At 43.4% G+C, this 25558-nt stretch overlaps 1 protein-coding gene across 4 annotated transcripts in view; it reads right to left on the bottom strand.

Annotated features, from left to right (window-relative positions):
• Positions 1–210: 210 nt before the first annotated feature.
• Positions 211–25558, bottom strand: part of chst6 (carbohydrate sulfotransferase 6) — a 50545-nt gene continuing 25197 nt past the window's right edge. For all 4 annotated transcript variants that reach the window (XM_059993095.1, XM_059993096.1, XM_059993098.1 and 1 more), the window contains exon 2: positions 211–2073. In XM_059993095.1, the coding sequence (XP_059849078.1) occupies positions 857–2044 (1188 nt within the window). In that variant the 5' untranslated portion in view covers positions 2045–2073 and the 3' untranslated portion in view covers positions 211–856. The remainder of the gene's footprint in view (positions 2074–25558) is intronic.

The following is a 25558-nucleotide window of genomic DNA, read 5'->3' on the forward strand; positions in this document are numbered from 1 at the left end:
TAAAAGCAAGTATAACTGTAAACTTTAAATTCAACTCTGCAATTAAAAGAATAAGCTTTTCTGGTTGCACATGTATAATGGGAATCTGTTAATGTGGTGAACTACGTGTGCCTGTCTGGACACACCCCCGCTGACTGCTCCTGTGGCTCCTCCCACGGACCCCGGTATAAAGGCGATCAGAGCCTGAGCCCGGCCTCTCAGTCTCCAGGATGTAGTATGGTGGTCACTCACTGCTGGTTCCTTCTTCCAGTCAATAAAAGCCGATATCTCGCCTTTACGTCTCAGAGTGAGTTATTGATGGTGCATCAATTAATGCACTTTTATGCCTGTTTTGTTAGAACACCCTCACATATGTGCCAGTAAATTTCAATAATTAGGTCCAGTCAAAAATTCAGAGACATAAAATCAGAAGTACTCAGGCAGTGTAAAATAAATGAGACTTCTTATTGGCTTCACATCAAAGTTAAAATCAGACTTTGAAAAAGATAAATTATCTTAATTAATCTGAAGAAATAATAATATTAAATAGACTTTAATGGATATATAATCCTCCCAAAAATGAATTATCCTACTGAAAAATTATTTGCAAAGCATATCATGAATTATTACCTTCCACTTGTTTACCTTACAACTACAGTACTACACCTAAACTCCTCTTTAAATCATCTCGAAGGTTAAACATAGAAATACTTCCTGCCCTACTTTCAAAGCCAGTTACAATTTTTGAAAGTATTTGTCCAAAATTATTCATGTAAGGAATTCTGTATTCCATACAAATTTCAGAAGGTTAAAATCAGAAATAACAGATAAATACAAACTGATAAAAATATATTGGATGCCTTAAAGTTGGTCTTGACTACCTGGCATCCTCATCAGAATTCAACCAGGTGAACTGATATTTTCTCTGTGGACGCAGAAGGTCCTGGGATAAGAGTTTCTGTTCATACTCTGAATGAACCTGTACATATCCAAGCATGTCCATAGCTCTCCCACAGATTTTCTGTACTTTTGAAACTTTTTCATATGGCATTGCAGTCCTCCATGCCTCTGATATGCTTCTGGCATTTCTAGATGTTATTTTGAAAGCAGCTCCAGTTCCTTCCCCATGTGTGATATTATATACCCAAGACTCAAGTTTTGGAGTCAGATTTAAACCAGTGAATTTATACATTGCTGATATCTCCTTAAGTGGATCTCTTACTACATCTTCATACCGTACCATCATATAGCGTTGTTTTAGGAATTCAGGAGCATTTTCATTTGCAAGCTCATGAATCAGTATGTGACTTTTACAAATCTCTTTCATGACATCATAGTTTGAAGCCTCTGCTTTTTCCTTTGCTAACTGTTTACCGGCAGTGCCTAGAATAATACCATTGTCTCGTACCAGAGCATAAAGTGACTTTTCACGAGATTTAAGGACAGCTCTTGGGTCTCTAACAAGATGGATGATTTTGAGGTTCAGCTGGGGGTCTGTGAAGAGAGGGAAGAGTGACTTTAATTCAAAGAATCTCACTTCTTTGATGACAACATGACTGTAGGTTTTACAGGCATCTTCCATTTTGAAAAAATTGGTCCTGTTGCAGTGTTTCTTACAGGTTAAATCATTGCTGAGGTCCGTTCTTGCATAGCGGTTACACATCGGTGGTGAGCAGAGGGCTCGGCTGACTTCCCACTGGAATAAGTGAGATACAAGTCTGTCTTCAGACATGTATGAATCAAATGCTGACATGTCACACAAAAATACGGATCGTATGAGATCCCTAACAGCCATTTTCAAGACCTTTGCACTGTTGTGATTCATTTGTACCCACACGTGCCAGGCAGGCTCCATTAAATAAAAGACATCAGGATGTTGACTAAACACTTGTCCTACAAAGGAGGAGCCTGATCTCCAGGAAGAAAGAATAAGGATGTGAACTTTGTTTTTCTGTTCACTCGATGGATATACAGTCACGCTTTGTTTGGAATACAAGAAGAAAAGAGCCAGAACCTGAATGGCCATAAGTGCGATAATGCTGGTAGAAAAGCAAGTCAACCTCATCGTGGCAATGGTTGCGATTCGGTATCAATCTGTAAGATAAAACAGACATGTTACAACTTATCTCAAAGCCATTCAGTTATTAATCAAAGATGTGCTAAAACTGAAAGGGAATTGCAAGACAGCAGAGGAAAGAGCCATATTCAGACTCAATTTTCCTTGGTTTAGACATTTAAAGTTATATAAAGTTCTTATTATTTTGGGATGAGCTCTTGTAATTTCCGTATTGCAACTGAAAACCAAGGCCGCTCAAGGGAATATCATTAGTAAAATTATCTTCACAAGCAAGGTATTTCCTGTAGTGAAAGACATCACATATAAGGTGTCTTGTTGATAAGCTCGTGGCCCAGATCCTTCCTGGATCAGGTTCTAAAGGAAGCATGCATGTTTTGTTTTCCTTCAACAGCTAGCAGCTAACCAGATTGACAACTTGGCTCAGTCCAAAGCCAGAAGCAGCAAATGTAACCAGCCAAGGAACAGGTAAGCTTTCTAACTGAAAACAAAATTTGCTGATGCAGTAAACCTGCAAAATAGTTTACAGTATACATTACGTGGAAGTTTACAGTATACATTCTGCTGTTGGGGTATTTCCAGGATTCAGAAGACTGAATTATAAACGATAGGATATGCACCACCTTCCACAATGACCCACTTGCCAGCCCAGCCAGGCATTTCCTGTCCTGTCTGTGGTGTTCCATCATTTCCATAACACGTAATGAATCACTTGTCAAAAGATACAGTGGTATGCAAAAGTTTGGGCACCCCTGGTCAAAATTTCTGTTACTGTGAATAGCTAAGTGACTAAAAGATTACCTGATTTCCAAAAGGCATAAAGTTAAAGATGACACATTTCTCTACTATTTTAAGTAAGATCACTGTTTTATTTCCATCTTTTACAGTTTCAAAATAAAAAAAAGGAAAAGGGCCTAAAGCAAAAGTTTGGACACCCTGCATGGTCAGTACTTAGTAACACCCCCTTTGGCAAGTATCAAGTGTAAATGCTTTTTGTAGACAGCTGAGAGTGTTTCGATTCTTGTTTGGGGGATTTTTGACTATTCTTCCTTGCAAAAGGCTTCTAGTTCTGTGAGATTCTTGGGCCATCTTGCATGCACTGCTCTTTTGAGGTCTATCCACAGATTTTCAATGATGTTTAGGTCGGAGGACTGTGAGGGCCATGGCAAAACCTTCAGATTGTGCCTCTTGAGGTAGTCCATTCTGGATTTTGAGGTATGTTTAGGACTATTATCCTGTTGTAGAAGCCATCCTCTTTTCACAGCCAGTTTTTTTTTACAGACGGTGTGATGTTTGATTCCAGAATTTGCTGGTATTCAATTGAATTCATTCTTCCCCATGCCACTGGCTGCAACACAAGCCCAAAGCATGATTGATCCACCCCCATGCTTAATAATTGGAGAGGTGTACTTTTCATGAAATTCTGCACTCTTTTTTCTCCAAACATAACTTTGCCCATTGCGGCCAAAATTCAGCATCAGAAGTTTGCAAAGGAACATCTAAACAAGCCAGATACATGTTGGAAACAAGTCCTGTGGACTGATTAAGTTAAAATCAAACTTTTGGGCCGCAATGAGCAAAGGTATGTTTGGAGAGAAATACAGGATAATGAACCTAAACGCAAAATTCACCTAAAAATTCACAATGAACGACCTCAAGAGGCACAAGCTGAAGGTTTTGCCATGGCCCTCACAGTCCCCCAACCTAAACATCATCGAAAATCTGTGGATAGACCTCAAAAGAGCAGTGCATGCAAGACGGCCCAAGAATCTCACAGAACTAGAAGCCTTTTGCAAGGAAGAATAGTCAAAAATCCCCCAAACAAGAATCGAAACACTCTCAGCTGGCTACAAAAAGCATTTACAAGCTGTGATACTTGCCAAAGGGGGTGTTACAAGTACTGACTGTGCAGGATACTCAAATTTTTGCTTCGGGCCCTTTTCCTTTTTCGTTATTTTGAAACTGTAAAAGATGGAAGTAAAAAAGTAATCTTGCTGAAAATATTAAAGAAATGTGTCATCTTTTAACTTTATGCCATTTGGAAACCAGGTCATGTTTTACTCACTTAGCTATTCACAATAACAGAAATTTTGACCAGGGGTGCCCAAACTTTTGCATGCCACTGTCGTCTCTGACCTGCTTTCCTAAGCAGGGTATATATGTGGTAGATCTAATTGAGCTTCTGGTCAGTGGCAGCTCAGGATGTTGATTGTGTGGTGCATTGGAATTGTAACGCTTATGAATACAAAGGCATAGGTAATTAAACCCTGCCTTAGAAAATAATAGCCATTATCTGGCTCTTATGAGGTTCCATTATTAATTGTAAATTATAAGTACATGCTTGAACACTATCTAGGTTTTGCTGCACAGAGATATGGAATTCTTCCTTTGCTAATAGATTTGAAGATTATGCTACCATCAGTGAACATTCCCATTGTTAATCTGACGATCCCTTTTCACTTCACTTTTACCAGGGCTCCATAATGTCAAACCTTAATGCCCATCTCAAATAATGATGAGTCAGAGTACAGGAAGGAGATGGACATCTTAGTGACCATTGTTTCCTCTAAGCTGCATGGGTGTGTGGCAGTGCAGTATAGACAATAGACAATAAGTGCAGGAGTAGGCCATTCGGCCATTCAGAGGCAGCACCGCCATTCAATGTGATTATGGATGATCATCCACAATCAGTACCCTGTTCCTGCCTTCTCCCCTGACTCCACTATCTTTAAGAGCTCTATCTAACTCTTTCTTGAAAGCATCCAGAGAATTGGCCTAGATCCACAACCCTCTGGGTGAAAAAGTTTTTCCTGAACTCTGTTCTAAATGGCCTACCCCTTATTCTTAAACTGTGGCCTCTGGTTCTGGACTCCCCCAACATCGGGAACATGTTTCCTGCCTCTAGCGCGTCCAATCCCTTAATAATCTTATATGTTTCAATCAACCCCAATGCTCCTGTGCACATAGCCTTTGTTGCCACGCAGCTGAAAAAAGTTTACAAAACGTAAAAGATTTTCTTTGTTGTACTGTATTTCAATTAATAAATTTTAAAAGTATGTATTTTTTCTGTCGTCATTCTAAATATTCATGGTGTGCATATGACAAAAAGAGCAGCACAGTTTTCAGGCCATGCAACAATTTCCTGCTCAGAGAAATAACAAAATGAGAGGGAATTTTGATAGTGACATGGTGTTATGACAACAACCTTTCCCTCGTCTCAGCAAAACAAAAGAGCTGGTTATTGACTTCAGAAAGGGGCGGGGGTGCACATGTTCCTGACTACATCCACGCTGTTGGGGCAGAGCAGGTTGAAACCCTCAAGTTCCTATTTGGTGTGAACATTGTCAATCACCTGTCCTGGTCCAATCACAGCCAAGAAAGCTCATTAATGCCTTCACTTCTTCAGCAGCCTAAAGAAATTCAGCATGCCCCCATTAACTCTTAATTTTTTTTATTGATGCACTATAAAAAGTATTCTGACTGGATACATAATGGCTCGTTATGGCTCTGCATATGACCACAAGAAACTGCAGAGAATTGAACAGAACTTTCACTGATTGGGGTTCAATTCCCACTGCCGCCTGTAGGAAGTTTGTACGTTCTCCCTGTGACTGCACAGGTTTCCCCTGGGTGCTCTGGTTTCCTTACACATTCTAAAATTGCATGTTTAGGGTAAGTTGGCATGGTGATGCTATTTTGGCATTGGAAGCACAGTGGCACTTGCCCAACTGTTGCTGATTTGATTTGACACAGGTGACACATTTCACTGAATAATTTGATGTACGTTTGACAAATAAAATTCATCATTAAACTGTTCAAAAGTAGTTATAAGGCAAGGGGCATCCAGCACTTGGCACCATTGAAAATCAGACAGGAAACACGATATATATAAGTGTTTATGTATTGGACTAATGGAAATAGCCAGGATGAGACTCAGATGAGTCCAGACCGGCAACTTTCCACTTAACACATGATTATGGAGACATTTGTTTTATCAGAGTTGTGGACACAGCTCAGCATGTCACAGGAACCAGCCTCCCCTCTATAGATACATTGAAAACCTACAGCACAATACAGGCCCTTCGACCCACAAAGCTGTGCCAAACATGTCCCTACCTTAGAAATTACTAGGTTTACCTATAGCCCTCTATTTTACTAAGCTCCATGTACCTATCTAAAAGCCTTTTAAAAGACCCTCTCATAGCCACCTCCACCACCGTTGCCGGCAGCCCATTCCACACACGCACCACTCTCTGAGTAAAAAACTTACCCCTGACATCTCCACTGTACCCACTCCCCAGCACCTTAAACCTGTGTCCTCTTGTGGCAACCATTCCAGCTGTGGGAAAAAGCGTCTGACTATCCACATGATCAATGCCTCTCATCATCTTGTATACCTCTATCAGGTCACCTCTCATCCTCCATTGCTCCAAGGAGAAAAGGCCGAATCACTCAACCTATTCTCATAAGGCGTGCTCCCCAATCCAGGCAACGTCCTGATAAATCTCCTGTACACCCTTTTTATGGCTTCCACATCCTTCCTGCAGTGAGGCAACTAGAACTGAGCACAGTACTCCAAGTGGGGTCTGACCAGGGTCCTATATAGCTGCAACATTACCTCTCGGCTCCTAAATTCAATTCAACGATTGATGAAGGACCATACACCATATGCTATGTCTATATCTCTCCCTGCCTCACTAAAGCATTCAGTATAATTTAAGACTCTATCCACCACTGCCCTGGATGTGTTCTCTCCCCTCTCTTCCATCAGGCAGCAGATACAAAAGCCTGAAAGCACGTAGCACCAGACTCAAGGTCAGCTTCTACCCCACTGTCATCAGACTCGAACCAATCTCTTGTATAACAAGATGGACAATGGACTTTTGGCCTCCCAATCTACTTTGTTACTATCTTTCACTTTATTGCTTATGTGCAATGTACTATTTTTGGTAGCTTTTACTCTTTATTCTGCATTGCTTTAACTTAATCTAGCTCAATACACTGTGTGACGAACAGTATGCAAGACACCGTATTTTGGAACATGGGACAATCACAAACCAATACCAATAATGTCAGGATAACCATTATCATTTCATTTCTGACGTTCATCTCCGCAGTCCATGAAAACACTAAACTAATTATCCTGCAAAGTCCAAACTGGGCATTGGCGAGCCGGCTTTTAAACCAAAAGATATAGGAGAAAAGAATTTGGCCCTTCGAGTCTGCTCCATCATTTCATCATGGCTGGTCCAATTCCCTCTCAGCTCTGATCTCTTGCCTTCTCCCCATATTCCTTCATGCCCTGACTAATGAAGAATCTATCAACCTCTGCCTTAAATACACCCAATGACTTGGCTTCCACAGCTGCTCGTGGCAACAAATTCTGCAGGTTCACCACTCCTTGGCTAAAGACCGATAATGTCAAGGTGAAGAGCAAGTGTTAATTGTTGTACTATTGTCCACATCTTCCATCATTTTGTTGATGTTTAAGAGTGGACTAGAGTAAAACTGAGATTGGTTTCTGGAAAAGGTTGGTCCTAGAGTTTAGGTCATAAATTGGGAGAGGGCTGATTTTACCACAACAAACCTTGTGAAAGAAGATTGTGAGCAGCTGAATGGGGAACAAACATACAGTAAGTGGGGGTGGGGAGGGAGCATTGTTATATTATAGTTGTTATATAGTAGGGGAGATTCAAACAAGAGGACATGAGTTGAGACTTAGGGGGCAAAAGTTTAAGGGTAACATGAGGGGGAATTTATTTACTCAGAGAGTGGTAGCAGGGTGGAATGAGCTTCCAATAGAAGTGGTAGAGACAGATTTGGTATTGTCATTTAAAGCAAAATTGGATAGGTATATGGACAGGAAAGGAATGGAGGGTTATGGGCTGAGTGCGGGTCAATGGGATTAGGTGAGCGTAAGCGTTCGGCATGGACTAGAAGGGCCAAGATGGCCTGTTTCTGTGCTGTAATTGTTATATGGTTATATTGAGATCTCAGATTCAGATTCAGCATGTCCCTATAAGAGTTACAAACAAAGATCGCAAAATTAGGGCACCTTGATTTACAAAGGAAATAGAAGCTTGATATGCATATGCTAGGTTTAGGCATTGGATTTCATTTGAGTCTTTTGAAGCTTACAGGAGACACAGGAGTGAAGAAAAATCAGGAGGGCATGAATTGGACATGAATTGACATTGGAAAGTAGGATTAAAGAGAATCCCAACCTTTTACAAATAGAAGCAAGAGGGCAGCAAGAAAAAGAGCAGAACAACTTGGGGACTAAAAGGAAAAAATCTAAATCCTGAGCCAGAATTTATGATTGGGATTCTAAATGAATACTTCTCACTGGAATTCACCCTTCACACTGGGACACCTCTCACATCATCCACTATTTTGTAACTACCTTACCTTCATCACGGACCTTCAGACTTTACGCAATTCCATCCCCTATCTTAGGGTGCTCTAGTTCTTTCCAGAACAAAGACACAACATAGGACATAGGAGCCGAATTAGGCCATTTAGTCCATGGAGTCTACTCCACCATTCAAACATAGCTACTAATCCTTTTATCCCTTCCTCAGCCCCAATCCTCAAGCTTCTCACCGTAACCTTTGATACCATTTCCAGTCAAGAACCTGTCAAGCTCTGCCTCAAATATACTCAATGAGCTGACCTGCACAGTTGCCTGTAGTAATAAATTCCACAAATTCAATATCCTCTGGCTAAAGAAATTTTTCCACATCTCTGATTTAAATGTACACCCCTCTATCCTGACGTTGTGCCCTCATGTCCTAGACTCCCCCACCATAGGAAACATCCTTTCCACATCTACTTGTCTAGGCCTTTCAACATTTGAAATATTTCAATGAGAGCCCCCCCCCATCCTTCTAAATTCTAGCGAGTACAGACCCAGAGCTATCAAACATTCCTCATATGATAACCCTTTCATTCCTGGAATTATCCTTGTGAACCTCCTCCGAACCCTCTCCAATGCCAGCACATCTAATACTCAAGGTGAGGCTTCACCAGTGCCTTATAAAGCCTCAATGTCACATCCCTGCTCTTGTATTCCAAACCTCTTGAAATAAATGCTAACATTGCATTTACCTTCCTCACCACCAACTCAATCTTCAAGTCAACCTTTAGAGTTTTCTGCACAAGGACTCCCAAGTCTCCTTGTATCTCTGATTTTTGGATTTTCTCCCCGTTTAGAAAACAGTCTGCACATTTATTTCTACTACCAAAGTGTATGACCATGCATCTTCTAACATTGTATTTCATTTGCCACTCTCTTGTCCATTCTCCTAATCTGTCTAAATTCTTCTGCATCCTACCTGTTTCCTCAACACAGCCTGCCCCTCCACCAATCTTTGTATCATCTGCAAACTTGGCAACAAAGCCACCTATTCCATCTTCTAAATCACTGATATACAAAATTTAAAAAGCAGTCCCAACACTGACCCCTGCAGAACACCACGCTGCCTCCTACCAATCAACTGATGCTCTAACCATGCCAGAAACTTTCCTGTAATATCATGGGCTCTTAATTTGGTAAGCAGCCTCATGTGTGGCATCTTGTCAAAGGTTTTCTGAAACATCCACTGCATCCCTTTATCTATGTCAGTCTGCTGATTCAAATACTAGTCCGGCAGGTGAAGCACTTGTTCCATTTGCAAGGATAAATGCCAAGAGGGAGGTCTGTGAGGAGGGACGAATGGACAAGGAAGTCACGTAGGGATTGATCCCTGCAGAAAGCAGAAAGTCAGGGAGGGGATGGGGGAATGTGTTTGGTGGTGGGATCCAGTTGGAGTTGGTGGAAGTTTTGGAGAATTACGCGCTGGATGCAGATGCTGGTAGGTGAGGACAAAAGGAACCCTATCCCTGGTAGCTTGGCGAGAGGATAGGGTAAGAGCAGACGCGCATGAAATGGAAGGGATGCAGTTGAGGGCAGCATCGGTGGTGGAGGAAGGGAAGCCCCTGTCTTTGATAAAGGAAGACATCTCCTTCATTGTAGAATGAAAAGCCTCATCCTGAGAGCAGATGCAGCGGAGACAAAGGAATTGAGAGAAGGGGTGGCATTTTTCCAAGTAGGAGGGTGGGACGAGGTCTCACAGCTGCTGATCTCAACAGCTCTAATAATCCAGAGCAGACTTAAAACCCAGACTCCTCCGCCATCAATGTGGGTTCCAACGACCTCAGACATCTCCAATTGTGCAACTTCCAACTCTGTCTCCAGCCTTGATCTCCAAACCGGATCTGCATGCACTGCCGCTGGGACCTCCGTCTCCTCTTCCCCCACCACCATTCCACAATCCTTTCTCTCTCAAGACCCATCATCAGCTCCTGGGTCCTCGGAGACTCCATCTTCCTCTCACCCCACTATCCCTGAACACTCCAAACCTCCCTGTTCCTCAGACACCACCAACCCCCTTCCCCTCTCTGATCCCAGCTCTCATCCATGCTGGGTTTTCACCATTCCCTCTGACCTTCCCCTCTCTGAGACAGAACCTTCTGTCCTCAGTCAGGGCCTCACTTTTGTTCCTCTGTGCCCACACCTCAGTGAGCTCTGTGCCCACCACAACCCTGAGCTCTTCTTCCACCGCCTCCGTTTCCGAGCCTATTTCTTTGGAAAGGACTCTCCACCCCAAACCCATGTTCCCTTCTGCCGCCTTCAACCCTCCTGCTCTTCCTGGACACTCCGCCCTGGTCTGGCTGTTTTGGACCTTTTCATTGCCAACTACCGACGGGACATTAAATGTTTAGACTTTAACACTCCTCTCTCCTACTCCAACCTCACTCCTTCCAACACTTGGCTCTCCACTCCCTCCGCACTAATCCTAACCTCACCATCAAACCTGTAGATAAGGGAGGTGCTGTAGTAGTCTGGCAAACTGACCTCCACCTTGCTGAGGCCCAGTGACAACTCTCAGACACCTCCTCTTACTTACCCCTCAAACAGGACCCCACTAAGAAACACCAGGCCATTGTCTCCCACACCATCATCAAACCTATCGACTCTGGGGATCTCCCATCCACTGCCACCAAATTCATTGTTCCCGCATCCTGCACCTCCCATTTCTACCTCCTACCCAAAATCCACAAACCCACTTGTCCAGGTAGACCCATTGTTTCTGCTTCTTCCTGCCCCACTGAGCTCATATCTGAATACCTCAACTCAGTTTCATCCGCCCTAGTTCAGTCCCTTCCTACCTATATCCGTGATACCTCACACACTCTTGAGCTTTTCAGGGATTTCAGGTTCCCTGGCCCACATCATCTTATTTTTACTATGGATGTCCAGTCCTTATACACCTCCATTCCCCACCAGGATGGCCTCAAAGCTCTCCGTTTCTTTCTGGACTCCAGATCCAACCAGTTCCCCTCTATCACCACTCTCCTTTGCCTAGCAGAACTTGTTCTCACTAGAAATAATTTCTCCTTTGGGTCCTCCCGCTGCCTTCAAACAAAAAGGGTAGCCATGGGCAATGAGTGCCAGCTATGCCTGCCTGTTTGTTGGCTACATGGAACAGTCTATGTTGCAAGCCTATCATCGATGACTGCATGGGTGCTGCCTCCTGCACCCGTGCTGAACTTGTCAATTTCATTCACTTTGCCCCCAACTTCCACCCTGCTCCATTTTCGACATTGCCCTACCCTTTCTCGATCTCACTGCCTCTATCTCCAGAGACAGCTTATCTAGCGATATCCATTATAAACCAACGGATTCTCACAGCTACCTCGTCCCACCCTGCCACTTATAAAAACACCACCCCCTTCTCTCAATTCCTCTGTTTCCGCTGCAGCTGCTCTCAGGATGAGGCTTTCATTTCAGAACAAAGGACACATCCTCCTTTGTCAAAGAAAGAGGCTTCCCTTCCTCCACCATCAACACTGCCCTCAACTGCATCGCTTCCGTTTCACGCACACCTGCTCTTACCCCATCCTCTCACCACGCTACCAGGGATAGGGTTCCTCTTGTCCTCACCTACCACACCACCAGCCTCCGCGCCCAGCACATAATTCTCCGAAACTTCCACCACCACCAAGCACATCTCTCCCCCTGCATCCCACTTTCTGCTTTCCACAGGGATTGCTCCCTATGTGACTCCCTTGTCCATTCATCCTTCCCCACAGTTCTCCCTCGTGGCACTTACCCTTGCAAGCGGAACAAGTGCTTCACCTACCCCTAGTCCTCCTCCCTCACTACCATTCAGGCCCTAAATAGTCCTTCCAGGTGAGGCGACTCTTCAGCTGTGAGTCTTTTGGGGTCGTGTACTGTGCTCAATGCTCCCAGTGTGGCCTCTTGTATATTGATGAGACCCGACGCAGATTGGGAGACTGTTTCACCGAGAATCTATGTACGCTCTGCCCACCAGATCAAGCAGGATCTCCCAGTGGCCATCCACTTTAATTCCACTTTGCATTCCCATTCTGATACATCCATCCATGGCCTCCTCCACTATCATGATAAAGTCACACTTAGGTTGGAGGAACAGCACCTTATATTCCATTTGCATAGCTTCCGATTTGATGGCGTGAATAGCAATTTCTCAAACTTAGAGTAATGCCTCCAAGCTGCACCCCTCACCATTTCCCATCCCCTTGTCCCTCCCTCGTGTTATCTCCTTGCCCACCCATCACCTCCCTCTGCTGCTCCTCTCTCCCCTTTCTTCTTTCTTCCTGGCTTTGTGTCTCTTTCACCAATCAACTTCCTAGCTCTTTGCTTCATCCCTCCTCCTCCAAATTTCACCAATCAGCCGGCGTTTCTCTCTCCGCTCTCCTCACCTTTCAAATCTACTCCTCAGCTTTTTCTCTCCAGTCCTGCTGAAGGGTTTTGGCCAGAATCGTCGACTGTACTTTTGTGCACAGATGCTGCCTGCCCTGCTGAGGTCCTCTAGCATTTTGTGCGTGTTTCATCCTGTTTCTACCTCCACTGGCGCGTGGCACAGGCAGCAATCCAGAAATTACTTCCCTGGAGGTCCTGCTTCTCAGCATTCTGCCTAGCTCTCTAAATTCTCTCTTCAGAATCCCTTTGCTTTTTCTTTCTATGTCATTGGTACCAATATGTACCAAGGCATCAGGCTGCTCTCCGTCCCCCTCCAAAATCCTGTGGACGCGATTCAAGACATCGCTGACACCAGGGAGGCAACATACCATCCAGATGTCTTGTTCATGTCCACAGAATCTCCTGTACGTTCCTCTGAGTATTAAGTCCCCTATCACGACCACTCCCCTCTTCTCCCTCTTCCCCTTCTGTGCCACGGACCCACACTCAGTGCCAGTAACCCGGTCTCTGTGGCTTTCCCTAAAAGGTCATCCCCCACAACAGTATCCAAAATGGTATACTTATTATTGAGGGGAATGGCCACAGGGGTGTTCTGCATACTAACACAGTTATCTGACTGGCAGAACGTACTTAGTCTCAATAACTTGTGTTTGATTCTTTCCACTTTCATCAAGTTTCATGGGTGTTGGCTTTCACCTCCCCTCCCTTGGTCTTGATCTTTCACCCCACTATTCTCCACATCCAGCCTTCACCATTTCTCCATCAGCTTCTGAAAAAGGTTCTCGACCTGAAATGTTGACTGTTTATTTCTCTCCATCAATGCTGCCTGACCTACCGGGTTCCTCTAACATTTTGTAGGTGTTACACAAGTTCTTTGTATACCTTCTCTGCCATTTCCTTATTTCCACAATACAATTTTCGTTGTTAATCCTTTACATATCTATAGAATTCCTACAAGTCCCATATTTCTTGCTAGCCCCCTTTTGCATAAGAACATAAGGAGCAGACGCAGGAGTAGGCCAGCTGCCTTTCAAGTCCGCTCCGCCATTCAATCAGATCATGGCTGATCTGGCCATGAACTCATCTCTGCCTAACTGCCTTTTCCCCATAACCCTTAATTCGCCCACAATGCAAAAATCTATCCAACCTTGTCTTCAATATATTTACTGAGGTAGCCTCCACTGCTTCACTAGGCAGAGAATTCCACAGATTCACCACTCTCTGGGAAAAGCAGTTCCTCCTCATCTCCATCCTAAATCTACTCCCTGAATCTTGAGGCCATGTCCCCTAGTTCTAGTCTGCATTCCCTTTATTAAATGATGAATGAATGAATACCCTGTGCTGCATTCTGAAATTCTCCCAATCCACACCATCATGCGCAAATAGATGTGGCAGGACTATAACATTTATACCTGAATTGTGAGACCATTTAGCTCTGTCTACTGGGTGTTGTTTTTGCTCATAAATGCAAAGTAATTCTGTGTTCACTGGGTTAAAGCCTGATATTCAGGCATACACCAGGAGCTGGTCACAAGATTCAAGATTCAAGATTCAAAAACTTTATTGTCATTCCAACCATACATCAGCTCTGCAGGGCAGAATGAGACAGCGTTTCCCTGGGGCAAGTGCAATCATAACATAAAAAATGCAACACTAAATAATAAGCACAGCAATAAATATTAAAACACAACAGCCAAATGTTGGTTAAAATCACGTTATAAGCGTCCAGTGCAAGTTAAAAGTGTCCAAAGCAGAGTCAGGTAGAGCAACTATTTAGCAGTCTGACTGCCTGTGGGAGGAAGCTGTTTAGTAGCCTTGTGGTTTTTGTTCTGATGCTCCGTAACATTTACCTGATGGCAGAAGAACAAACAGTTCATGGAGAGGGTGTGAGGGGTCTTTAATGATGTACCATGTCTTCTGGAGGCATCGACTCTGAAAGAGGTCTTGGACAGAAGGTAGGGAGACCCCAATAACCTTTTCTGCTCCCTTAACCACCCTCTGTAAGGCTTTTTTGTCGGCAGCACTGCAGCTGGAGTACCAGGTTGTGATGCAAAAGGTCAGCACACTCTTGACTATGCCTCTGTAGAATGTAGTTAAGATGTTAGTGGGGAGTGATGCTTGTTTAAGCTTCCTCAGGAAGTGCAATCTCTGCTGGGCTCATTTCAAAATCTCAGTGTTCCTGGACCAGGTGAGACTGTCCGAGATCTGCACCCCAAGGAACTTGATGTTTTCCACTCTCTCCACTGTGCAGCCGCTGATGCTGAGGGGTGTGTGCTCAGGCTGAGACTGTCTGAAATCGACGATCATCTCCTTGGTTTTGGTGACATTAAGCATCAAGTTGTTGTCACTGCGCCAGCTCTCTTGGTGTTTGACCTCCTCCCTCTACATTGTTTCATCATTTTTGCTGATGAGCCCCACCATTGTGGTATCATCAGCAAATTTAATGATCAGGTTCTCCTTGAATCTGGCTGCACAGTCATGTGTTAGCAGTGTAAACAGCAGTGGGCTGAGCACACAGCCTTGTGGGGATCCAGTGCTCAGTGTGATGGAGTCAGAGATGTTCCTGCCAACATGGACTGACTGTGGTCTCTCTGTCAAGAAATCCAGAATCCAGCGACACATGGCAGTGTTAAAGCCAAGCAGCGCCAGTTTCTCCACTAGTCTCTGCAGGATGACGGTATCGAACGCTGAACTGAAATCAATGTACAGGATTCTGGCATAAGTGTCTTTGTTGTCCAAGTGAGAGAGAACTGTGTGCAGTGTGGTGGATATTGTGTCCTCCGTAGAGCGATTTGGACGATAAGCAAACTGTAGAGGATCCAACAATGAGGGGAGGCTGGCTGTGATATGAGGCTTGACAAACCATTCAAAACATTTCATCACTATGGTGGTCAGGGCGATGGGACGGTAATTATTCAGACAGGCTACAACTGATTTCTTTGTTACAGGGATGATTGTGGAGGTTTTGAAAGTCGGGACATCTGCTAATACATCAGCACATTCCTTGAGCACACATCCAGGGATGTTGTCGGGACCTCCCGCTTTTCGTGGGTTAACCCTGGTAAGGGTCCTCGTGTTTGCTTTGAATCAATGATTGGAGCCGGCTGGTCAGATGTTAAGAAGGGACTGGCTCTCCCCCTTGCTGTAGTTTTTGATGCTTTGAAGCGTGCAAAGAAATTGTTGAGCTTGTCTGGAAGAGAGGCATCACTGTCATCAGTTTTCTGCCTGATCTTGTAGTCTGTCAGAGCTTGAATTCCCTGCCACATCCGTCTGGTGTCACCTGTGTCACAGAAGTGTCCATGTACTTTGCCCGCATAGGCCCTTTTCACTTTCCTGATCCCTAGTGAAAGCGCAGACCTGGCTGAGCGAAGCACACTCCTGTCCCCCGATCTGTAGGCTGTGTCACGGGCCTTCAGTAGCAAACGCACCGCTGTTGTCATCCATGGCTTTTGATAACCACGTGCGGTGAAGATTTTCATCACAGTGACATCCTCCGTGCATTTGGCTATGTAGCTGATTACTGAGTCCGCATACTCCTCAATGTCTGTATGGTCATCATAGGAGGCTGCTGTCTTGAATATGTCCCAGTCTGTGTGCAAAAAACAGTCTTGTAGTGCTGAGGTTGCTCCTTTTGGCCAGACCCTTATCTGTCTTTTCTCTGCCCTCACACGTTTAAGCAGTGGTTTATATGCTGGTGTTAACATGACAGATATATGGTCAGAGTGGCCAAGATGGAGGCGAAGGCTGCTTTATATGCCTGTGTGGTGTTGGTATAAACCAAGTCCAGTGTGTTGTCTCCCCTGGTTTTGAAATCCACATATTGCAGGAATTTGGGGAACAGTCTTTAAGCTGGTGTGGTTAAAGTCCCCAGCAATCACCACAAAGTTGTCAGGATGTGTAGTCAGTAGCTCACTGATGGCTTCATGTAGGCCTCCCAGTGCTTCGTTAGCATTAGCCTCAGCACTGGCACTGGGAGCTACGTAAACAGCTGCCACAAGCATGATGGTGAATTCCCTCAGCAGATAGAACGGCCGGCATTTCACAATGAGAAATTCAGCCAGCAGTGAGCAGTGTTTAGCAGCTACCATAGCGTTCACACACCAGTCTTTGTTGATGTAAATATACAGATCCCCTCCCTGGCTCTTACCGGAGGTAGCTGCCTCTCTGTCTGCATGAAACAATGTCATTCCCTCTAACTGTATCGCTGCATCCGGTATGTTGTCATGGAGCCAGGATTCCATGAAGACATACACACAGCAGTCTTTAAACTCCTTGCGTGTTTCTCTCAGCAGATGCAGCTCATCCAGCTTGTTGTGGATGGAGCGGACATTTGAGAGCAGGAGGAATGGTACCGCTGGCCCGGTGGGGTTAGCTTTTATCCTAGCATGGATGCCGGCCCTCTTACCCCTCCTCTGTCTTCCCTCATGGTGCTTTCACTTCCTCCTCCCTTGGGAAGCAGCCGGCTTGGTAGCAGATAGTAGTCCGTAGCGGTGTAAACTGTCCATGTCACACCAGAACTCGTCAGTTTTTCCGACAGAGTTATGATGTTAACGAGCATATTTTGACTGTACGTTATGCATCTAGGACAAACAGAGCAAACACTAGATACACTTATCGCTCCCCGAGGGGCCACTGCGTCCATGTGCGCCGCCATTTTCTTGTTCACAATATACATTTGTCACATTCTTGTCCCAATATACATTTCTGTACTTCTCAATGAACTGGGGGTTATCCCTTGGTTTGATTATAATGGTGCAGTGAAGGAATCATCCAGCTATTAATTACCAAAAGGGATAGTGGCGTGCTCTGCTGCTTATGATGGTCCACAGCCTTCCATTGGTCTGTCTCTAAGCCTATCCCTTGTACTATGATGATTGCATCACACAGGCTGGAGGATGTTCTTGGGGCATGACAAGGGGCTTGTTTCTCTCCCACATAGATTATGTGACGGTTACTGCCACCTGTAGTACTATAGCTTGATAGTCTGGCAAGAATAAGGTTAGCTGTCTGCTAAGTTCAATCTGCCCAATGCTCATTTTTTTAGATATCTCCAAATTAGACACTTTATTGATCCTTTAATTCTTAACTTCCCTGAAATGCCTGAGAAAAATGTTATGGACATTTTTCTTTCCATTAATCCACTAGGTAAAGGTTTAATATCATGTATTCAAGATAAATTAGCAGCCTTACGATGTGCCCCTGTGGATAAAATTAAAATGGCATGGGAGCAGGATTTAAATACCTCCTTATCTGATGAGACTTGGGACTCGATTCTCAAATCAGTTAATACAACCTCTCTTTGTGCTCGCCATTGCCTCTTACAGTTTAAGATTGTTCATAGAGCCCATATGTCTAAATCTAAACTATCTCGATTTTACCCTAACATCAGTCCACTTTGTGATAAATGCAAAAGGGGCGAGGCCTCTCTCATTCAAATGTACTGGCTATGTCCTAGCTTGGAGAAATTTTGGAAAGATGTCTTTATAACATTATCGTATATTCTGAATCACCACCTAAAACCAAACCCTTTAATTGCTCTGTTCGGTTTCTGGGGTGAGACAGAGTTATGTCTGAGTTCATCTAAGTGTCGAATATTATCATTTGCCTCTCTTCTGGCTAGACGTTTAATCCTTCTTAGATGGAGAGATGTTGCCCCGCCCACGCATGCTCAATGGCTTAATGATATTATGGCCTGTTTGGACCTTGAAAAAATTAATTATTCAATTCTTAATTCGGACTTAAAGTTCCATAAGATCTGGGTTCCTTTTATTGAGTACTTTCATAACCTTCCTCCTAACTAAGGTTATTTTTTCGGTCCCTTGCTTTCAGCTCCTTTTTCTTTTGGTAGTAGGCATTGATATCTTCTGTTGCTAAGTGTATTCACAGTTTGGGGGTTTGATTGTCCTGATTTATATTCTCTATATTGTGTTGTAGGTGGTCTGGAGTTTCCTTTTTTTGTTTTGTGTTGTGGGGCTTGGGGAGGACACTAATTTTACTCGTCTTCAATTTGGGTGCTTTTTCAATTATCTTTCTCTGTATCAGATTGTTATTGTATGCTTATTTTTGCACTGTATCAATGTTCTTCATTTTGATCTGCGGTTTTTTTTTATCTGTAGTTATGTAGAAAATGTATAAAAAAACTAATTTAAAAAAAAGAATAAGGTTAAGTAGATTTATCCCTTGTGTTAGATCCACTTTGGAAACTATGGACTTCATCAGCAAAGTCTATGGTGGTGCGACAAGACCATTCTAATTGACTGCTACTGAAGTTCCCACCCAAAGTATTTTCCATTGTCCCTGTTACTTTCGGTGTTTGCTCTGTGTTGTTAATTTAATCGGTCTTATGGGCCCAGTAGAGGATGTTTCCTATGGTGGGGCAGTCTAGGACCAGAGGACACAGTCTCAGAATCGAAGGGTGTCCATTTAGAACAGAGGTGAGGAGGAATTTCTTCAGCCAGAGAGGAGTGAATCTGTGGAATTTGTTGCCACAGACGGCTGCGGAGGCCAAGTCATTGGGTATATTTATGGCGAAGGTTGATAGGTTCTTGATTAGTCAGGGCATGAAGGGATTTGGGGAGAAGGCAGGAGACTGGGGCTAAGAGGGAAATGAATCAGCCATGATGAAATGGCAGAGCAGACCTGATGGGCCAAATGACCTAATTCTGCTCCAGGATGTTATGGTATAAGAACAATAGTTCATCAACAGAGGTAAGACAGTAAATAGGAATTAAGCAATACAAACAAGAATTGGTCTTAGAACCAGTCTTTGGGTGGTACTGTGTTACAGCAACTAGCACATCACTTTACAGCACCAGCTTTCACTGACTGGGGTTCAATTCCCACTGCTGCCTGTAGGGAGTTTGTACGTTCTCCCCGTGACCGCACGGGTTTCCTCTGGGTGCTCTGGTTTCCTTACACATTCCAAAATCGTATGGTTATGGTAAGCTGGCATCGGAAACACAGTGACACTTGCCCAACTGTTGATGATTTGATTTGACACAGATGACACGTTTCACTGAATATTTTGATGTACGTGTGACAAATAAAACTCATCATTAAACTGTTCAAATGTAGTTACAAGGCAAGGGGCATCCAGCAATTGGCACCATTGAAAATCAGACAGGAAACACAATATATATAAATGTTTATGCAATTGGACTAATGGAAATAGCCAGGATGAGACTCAGATGAGTCCAGACCGGCAACTTGCCATGTAACCCATGATTATGGAGACATTTGTTCTATCAGTCAGTATTTGTGTTGATCCAAAAAAACTGTTTAATTTTCTCATAAAGATGCTTGAGTATTCCAGGATGGTCCTGTTGACATGTACTCCTATTGTAAATATGTCTTTATATAGAATTCAGCAATATATTAAAGCAAACCATAGGAATGAAACCATTGAAACACTAAATTTCTGTTTTTACCTTTGTGGTAAAGAAATATAAAAACTCAAGTACTTCAGGGAAATTCTTCTTATTCTACTAGGAGATTCACCAGGAGACTCATTCCACCGAGATGTAACACTGAGCGTCATAGGAAGTCATTCCTACCTGTGGCCATCAAACTTTACAACTCCTTTCTGGGAGTGTCAGACACCCTGAGCCAATAGGCTGGTCCTGGACGTATTTCCACTTGGCATGATTAAATTATTATTATTTAATTATTTATGGTTTTATATTGCTATGTTCCTTCACTATTCTTGGTTGGTGCAGCTGTAACAAAACCCAATTTCCCTCAGGATCAATAAAGTATGTCTGTCTGTCTGTACACCAGGCCTCCTCCTAAACATCTGCTAGTGTTGCATGATCTTTTTCAGCTCCAGTATTTATTTGGTTCAAAATTACAATAGGTGTGACAGCCATTCTCTAATGTCAACCAGAATCACCAGGAACTAGGCAAAAAAGCATGCTTAAATCAGAATTAAGGGTGTGTCATGAGACAAAAATATCTGCATGCATTTTCTTTTATAAGAGGGGTGATTGATAAGTTTATGGCCTAAGGTAGAAGCAGTCAATTTTAGAAAACCAAGCACATTTATTTTTCAACATAGTCCCCTGCTACATTGACACACTTAGTCCAGCGGTTGTAGAAGCTGGCGTCTTGGACCTCCAGGTGGTCCACACAGGGACAATTGATAAGTTCGTGGCCTAAGGTAGAAGGAGATGAAATATACAGCTCTCCTTATATGCACGTGCAGCTCAACTCTTTGAGTGATTATGCAGAAAGTTTGAAGTTAGTAACTCATCCCATGCTGTGGAGCACTTCTGGAGGTCCAAGACACCAACTTCTATAAAGAAGGGATCAATGTGCTCCACGACCACTGGACTAAGTGTGTAAATGTAGGAGGGGACTATGTTGAAAAATAAATGTGCTAGGCTTTCTAAAATTGACTCCTTCTACCTTAGGCCATGAACTTATCAATCACCCCTCATAAGAGCAGAGTACCAAAGGGGTATTCCAACAGAAGGCCATGGCATGAAAAACATTCAGGATACATAATGGTGTCAGTAACAGTACATCTGAATCTGAATCAGAGACAGGTTTATTATCACATGATGTATTTAATGAAATTTGTTGTTTTGAGGCAACAGGACAATGCAAGACATAAATTACAATCAAGCGGCTTAGTGGCCTGGTTAGCACAATATTTTACAGTACACAACCTGAGTTCAATTCCAATCACTGCTTGTAGATAGATAGATACTTTATTGACCCCAAAGGAAATTGCAGTGTCACAGTAGTGTACAAGTGCACAGATATACAAATATTGGAAGAGAAGTAATAAAAAATAAAAAAATAAGTGACTCAAACAGTCTAACAGGAGGGAGGGTCATCATTTCCCGGCTATAGGTTGACTCATTATACAGCCTAATGGCTGAGGGTAAAAATGACCTCATATAGCCCTCTTCGGAGGAGCACAGTTGTCTTAGTCTATCACTAAAAATGCTCCTCTGTTTAGCTTAGGTGGCATGTGGAGGGTGAGAAACATTGTCTAGAATTGCGAGGACCCTGTATTCATCCTCCTTTTATACACCCAACTATTGCTGAGTCATCAGAGAATTTCCGCAGGTAACACGACAGTGTTGTATCTAGAGTCCAAGATGTACAGGATAAACAGGAACAGAGTCAATACAGTCCCCTGTGGGGCCCCAGTGCTGCTTATAGCTATGTCTGACACTGATGCACCATCAATAACTCTCAGAAACGGGAGGCAAACGACAGGCTGAGAGGAGAGCGTGCGCAGGGTCTCGTGGGTATATATATATATATACACACATCGGTGGGTACAGGGTTCATAGTCACCGTGGAGTGTTCGGGGTAGGGGTCTGGTGCTCCTGCGGGCAACAGGTCATGGACAGAAACCGTGTCCTCCCGCCCATCAGGTAAGACCACATAGGCATACTGGGGATTCGCAGGAGCACCAGACCCCTACCCCGAACACTCCACGGTGACTATGAACCCCGTACCCACCGATATATATATACACACACACCCACGAGACCCCGCGCACACTCCCCTCTCAGCCCGTCGTTTGCCTCCCGTCTCCAAGAGTTATTGATGGTGCATCAATTTTATTAGCTGCAAAAGTGACCACTACATCCTGGAGACTGAGGGAGGAGCAGTGCCTCCAATCGCCTCTATACAGGGGCCTGTGGTTAGGAGCCACAGGATCAGTCAGCAGAGGGGCTTGTCCAGACAGGTATACATACTTTACCACAGAAACACAGCTCTGAAGTCGCACAAACTGTGGTCTGCCATTCAGGTAGTCCATTATCCAGGATACAGTGGAAGTGCCAGTCTGCATTGAACAGAGCTTTCCCTCAGCAATGAGGGCTGTATGATATTAAAGACACTTCAGAAATCAAAAACATAATCCTCACAGTGCTGCCCTGCTAATCCAAATAGGAGTATACTCCCTCCAGCAGGTAGATGACAGCATCGTTGGCTCCAGTGTGCTCCTGGTAGGCAAACTGCAGGGGATCAAGGGCTGATCTGACCAGGGGTCGGAGGTGAGTCAGGGCCAGCCTCTCTGCGACTTTCATGATATGTAAGGTCAGGGCCACTGGATGGTAGTCACTCAAGACTTTCAGTTGGCCTTCCTTGGGTACTGGGAACACACATGATGTTTCCCACACAGTTGGGACCCTTTCCAGCTGAGACACTGATTGAATTGAACTCCTGTGAGGAGTTTCTACGTTTTCCCCGTGACTGCGTGGGTTTCATCTGGGATGCTCTGGTTTCCTCCCACAATCCAAAGATTGGTAAATTAATTGATCATTGCGAATTATCCCATGATTAGGCGAGGATTAAATTGGGGGATTGCTGGGAGGCATGGCTTGAAGGCCCGGAAGGGCCTACTTCACGCTATATCTCATAAATCAATCAATAAATAAATAGTGTTGAAGAGGAATTGCAAGGTTGTGTTCGTAAGTTCATGAATTGATGGTTTAGAAAGCTGATGGCAGAGGAACACAAAAATAATGTCCTGGCCTACACTGTGTCTCGAGAATCTATGTACAATGTGTGAGAGAGGGCTTCTGGGGCTATTTCAGTTTCTGGCAAATTTTGACTCCTACAGCCTGAATGTGCCATCCTAAAGATTCTACAAGGCCTTAGGGTTCAACAGTGCTTGGTCTTTAAAAGCTACTGCTACTTGATCAGCAAAATAATATATTGGCCAATACATTCTGAAATGTCACCAAAGGGTGGACCACTAGTGAGTTTTCATCCTTTCATAGTGCTTTCAAAATGTAGGTAAAATACTGCTGTTACCACTAGCCTTCTAATTACAAACGTTTGTACGTAGAAAGATTATTAAATTAATTTTATCTCCTAATCAATTGACAAAACATTTGATTAAGCTACCAGATACTTCCACATGGTCTTACCACACATAGTATTCATTGGAAAGAGGTCTGTGCCTGCATTCCAGCATATAGTTCATTCCTACTTAACCAATCTGACCTATATATAAATCCAGATTTAAAATAATATAGGTACCTTTGTTCTGCCTTCTGAAATGGCTGCAATAATGCTGAGATGAATGAAAGTAAGAGCAATAAGATCAGACAACCAAATCTAAGCACCAGACAAGGTAAAATCCTCACCCTATTTCAATTCCAGTGAAAGGTTATGGTAGCTAAATTTTTCAGGGAGAGCTTGAAATTATTTGTGAGTAATAAAACTGTATCAAATAGTGATTTTTACAGGATGCTAGGATCAGCAAAGCTTCAGGTTAGAGTCATAGAGAGTGTTCAGCATGGGTACACAGGCCCTTCAGCCCAACTCATCCCTTCTGACCAGAATATCTATTTAGGCTAGCACCATTTGCTTGCTCCTAACTCATTTACCCCTAAACCATTTCATTCAGTCCAAATCTCTTTTAAACATTGTAGTTGTACCCTCCTCTGCAGTTTCTTTTGGAAGCTAATTTCATCTATTCATCAACTCTTGTATGAAAAATGTTGACCCTCAGGATACTTTTAAATTTGTTCCCTCTCACCTTAACTCTATGTCCTCTAGTTTTAAACTTCCCTACCTGGGGGAAATAACACCTTATTTATGTCCATCATGATTTTATAAACTAAACCTAAATGACTTTATAACCTAAAAGATTACTCCTCAGAATCCAACACTGCAAGATAAGCCTATCCAGCCTTCCAGTCCTGGTAGAACTCTTGCAAGTCCTTTCTGCATCCTTTCTAGCTTAATGGCATTCTTCTTATCACTGGATGACCAGAACTGCGCACAGTACTCCAAGTGTGTCTCACAACAACTTGTACAGTTGCCACACAATATGGCCACTTTTGTACTCAGAACGCTGACTGATGAAGGCAGGCATGTCAACCATCTTCTTCAGAACCCTGTATACCTGTGGAACAATGTTCCTGTACTAATACTGGGCCCTTTGTAAAGAAAGCAGAAAACAGAAATTCAACGTACTAGAACATCACTGAAATTTATATGAGAAATCTTCAGATGGTTCTTTCTAAATCAGCTTGTAAGTTATATATGTAAACATTCTAATGATGCATTTTCTCATTGTTCTTGTACACCAGTGAGCATGTTTATTGCAATGCTTGTCCCTTGCTGCCTTTAAGGTGGTGGGGTCTTTTCCCTGAAGAGGAGCCACCCCGTGATGCTGGTTTTCTCCACGGCCATGTTATGGAGGAAATTAAAGAAGCCAATCTGGAACAATGAAATTCAAGGCCATGAGGGACTTCAAGGGAACCTTGCAAATGGTATCGTTTTCTCAGCACTGCCACTCTTGTCTACCTTGGTGGTGTATGCAGCACATCACAAAGTAAGGATGTCCTTTCAAAGTAAACTTGAAGGGTTTTGTTGTTTAGCCTCTGAATCACTCATATCGTAATCATAGTGGGTCAAACTAGGAGACAGAGCCCAGTGGTAGGGTCTATTTGGAGAAAACAGCTGTGAGTTGGATGTCACATTTCTTGTCTGTTGCTGATTCCATGCAGCAGGTCGGAAGTCTTACAGAATTCAGTTCTGCAGATGATGGAAATGGATTACATGGTCTGATGAGCCTCTTGTCACAGATAGGATCAGTCCATGTCTCATTCCACTGGTTAATGTAGCTAATCAGTCAAAAGTGACCCAAGCAGGAAGTTCGTGATTACAGTAATAACATATGGCGTTTTATTGCCACAAGAAGTTAAATATTAAACTTATCTTAAAACCTTTATTTGCAGTGTTTC

Source organism: Hypanus sabinus, chromosome 17 (genome assembly GCF_030144855.1).
Source record: "Hypanus sabinus isolate sHypSab1 chromosome 17, sHypSab1.hap1, whole genome shotgun sequence".
Lineage (NCBI taxonomy): Eukaryota > Metazoa > Chordata > Chondrichthyes > Myliobatiformes > Dasyatidae > Hypanus > Hypanus sabinus.